The sequence below is a fragment of the Lathyrus oleraceus genome, chromosome 7, assembly GCF_024323335.1.
Source record: "Lathyrus oleraceus cultivar Zhongwan6 chromosome 7, CAAS_Psat_ZW6_1.0, whole genome shotgun sequence".
In the NCBI taxonomy this organism is placed as follows: Eukaryota; Viridiplantae; Streptophyta; class Magnoliopsida; order Fabales; family Fabaceae; genus Lathyrus; species Lathyrus oleraceus.
The window spans coordinates 420,335,397-420,337,808 of record NC_066585.1 but is presented as its reverse complement, the minus strand read 5'-3'; the positions used below and the strand labels follow the sequence as shown (position 1 = coordinate 420,337,808).

Genomic DNA, 2,412 nt, shown 5'->3' with positions numbered 1-2,412 from the left:
GGTTAGAGTACCAAGTTAAGAAGAATTTCCCTTTCTCAGTGAGGTATGTGCCATTTGTTTTGAAGAATTCAGTAGATTCTGGTACATCATTGTACGTGCCAGCGTCATCTGGTAGTTCCCATTCAGAATGGCCAGCACTCGCTGCAGCCGATTTGAAATCTTCCTTCAAATATTTGTCATAACACTGCATAGTTTCATTTTTTTTAATTAGAATTTTAGCGCTGAATTGAAATTCCAGAAACAATTTTGTTTGAAAACAAGGTCATAATCACCTGAAATTCTCCGATTCCAGGAAATACCCATCCTTGATTTTGAGGATAGGATGGGTATCTGAGTTCTCCTGCTGGACCAAGGCCAACTTCAATGTCTATAATAACCTCTGATTTTAAAAAATCTGACATGTTTTCTCTGAAACTCTTCATGTAATCACTATATACCTATGTAAAGAAAGAACTATATTTAATCGCGCTATAGTAACCAATCAGCTGCAGCAATTTTTTTCACAGTTTTAAATCTAAGCCATTGACTTTAGATCCAGTAGCTCAAATTACATATTCATTAAACCAATTTTAACTGATCTCAACCACTGATTTAGATCTGACAGCCGAGATCAGCCCAGATGAGTCACATAGCTGCATTTGCAGATCATATGACAGTAGTGTTGTTAGTTAAAAAATAGTTAATTATAATTTCAATGTTGAACCAACCTCAATGGCTGTTCTTCCATGAAAGATAGGCTTGTTATCTACACCATTAGTCAGATACTCATTGTCCCTAGTACCGGAACGGTTGGTGTAGAAAATATCAGGATCTGATTGTCCAATGTCAAGTACCCATTGTGGAATTGGGATGGTTACAACATCCCCTACATTCCCTCCACATTGATGAAATGACATGATTGCTTGCAGTTTCAGACCACTTTCTTGAACGAGCTGAAACAAGCTTCTGTAAGCACTCCAATCATACTGCTTAGGTCCATTTTTTTCAATGATTCCCCACCAGACATCAACCATAACACCATCCACGCCCGCTGCTCGTAGCTTCACCAGCTTTTCTTTAATACCCTCCGGATCTTCCAAGACATTATCAACACTAACAACTCCGAGCTAAAAAAATTGTTACAGAGAAAAATTAAAGAAAACATGTTAAATATTAGTCAACAAAAAAACACAGACACACAAGCACATGTATTTATGAGCTAGTTATTTATTTATTAATGTTTTATGTTAAAAGTGCTTGAATTTGGTAGCTTAGAAACACACTGGTTTATGTGTATGATGACTTACTGGGAGCATTACATAAACTGGAACATAATTTAGAAGTAAGTTTTTATCAAAAGTGGCCATCTTGCTGCTTGAATTCTTTTTGGGATGCTGCTGCTTGCAAATTTTGTGGTTGATGTTGCTGTATTTATAACCTGAGATGATATCACATAGTCTCATTTTCTGAGTTTTGAACAGTTCTTAAAATAATTATTGGTTCAATGATTAAATGATATTTATTTATTAATTTTTTTGTTAATACATCATTTGTTTTTTGGCCCGTTTATTTCATCTTTTTAAAAAATGATTTTTATACAGTTATATTTTTTATTTTAAAAAAATTAGATTTTTTTTTAAATTTTAAATAAAAAATTATTTAAATAGTATTTTATAAAATATTATTTTAAATATTTTATCATTTTATAGAGCGTGAAAATTTGAAATAATAACTCAAATTTGAAACTATTTTGAGTTACTTTTTAAAAAAAAAACAGTTTTGAGATATATCATTTGAAAAATTATATAATTTTGATTATATTTTAATATTTATGTTATGATATGTCAAAATTAGTTTTTAAATTTATAAAAAATAAATTTAAAATTACTTACTATTTTAAGAAAGTTTTATAAAAATTATTTTTGAAAACAAAACTAGAAAAGGTAGATTCTTAAAGCTGAAACAAACAAACATCTATAGTTCACTCTTTATTTATTTATTTTGTCTCTTTTTATAAGACTATTTAAAATTTAAAATATATTAATTATTCTTTATCAAATTTTGAGTAGTTGTGTTAGTTGAACTCAATTAATGTAATCTATGTGCTTTTTAGATTTTTTTTTAATAATGTAGTATATTAAGTTGTTATATTTATAAATTAAAGAAATTATTTAATTATGTTACATAATTTCTATAATCAGTAATATATACTCTTACATTATATCTTAAATTTATAAATTTATCAGTAAAATTAATATCACAATTAATTTGGCAATTTATTTAAATAGATCGGAAAGAATGTTAGTAGTAGTAGTTTTTTTTAATTATATATATATATATATATATATATATATATATATATATATATATATATATATATATATATATATATATATATATATATATATATATATATATATATATATATATAAC

At 27.3% G+C, this 2,412-nt stretch overlaps 1 protein-coding gene across 1 annotated transcript in view; it reads right to left on the bottom strand.

The window, feature by feature from the left end:
* LOC127108192 (beta-amylase) overlaps positions 1–1,474 on the bottom strand; it is a 2,641-nt gene extending 1,167 nt beyond the window's left edge. The window contains exons 1-4 of the mRNA XM_051045621.1: positions 1,287–1,474; positions 708–1,106; positions 273–437; positions 1–184 (exon numbers count right to left, since the gene is read on the bottom strand). The exon at positions 1–184 is cut by the window's left edge and continues 80 nt beyond it. Of these exons, the coding sequence (XP_050901578.1) occupies positions 1–184; positions 273–437; positions 708–1,106; positions 1,287–1,442 (904 nt within the window). The 5' untranslated portion in view covers positions 1,443–1,474. The remainder of the gene's footprint in view (positions 185–272; positions 438–707; positions 1,107–1,286) is intronic.
* Positions 1,475–2,412: the final 938 nt, after the last annotated feature.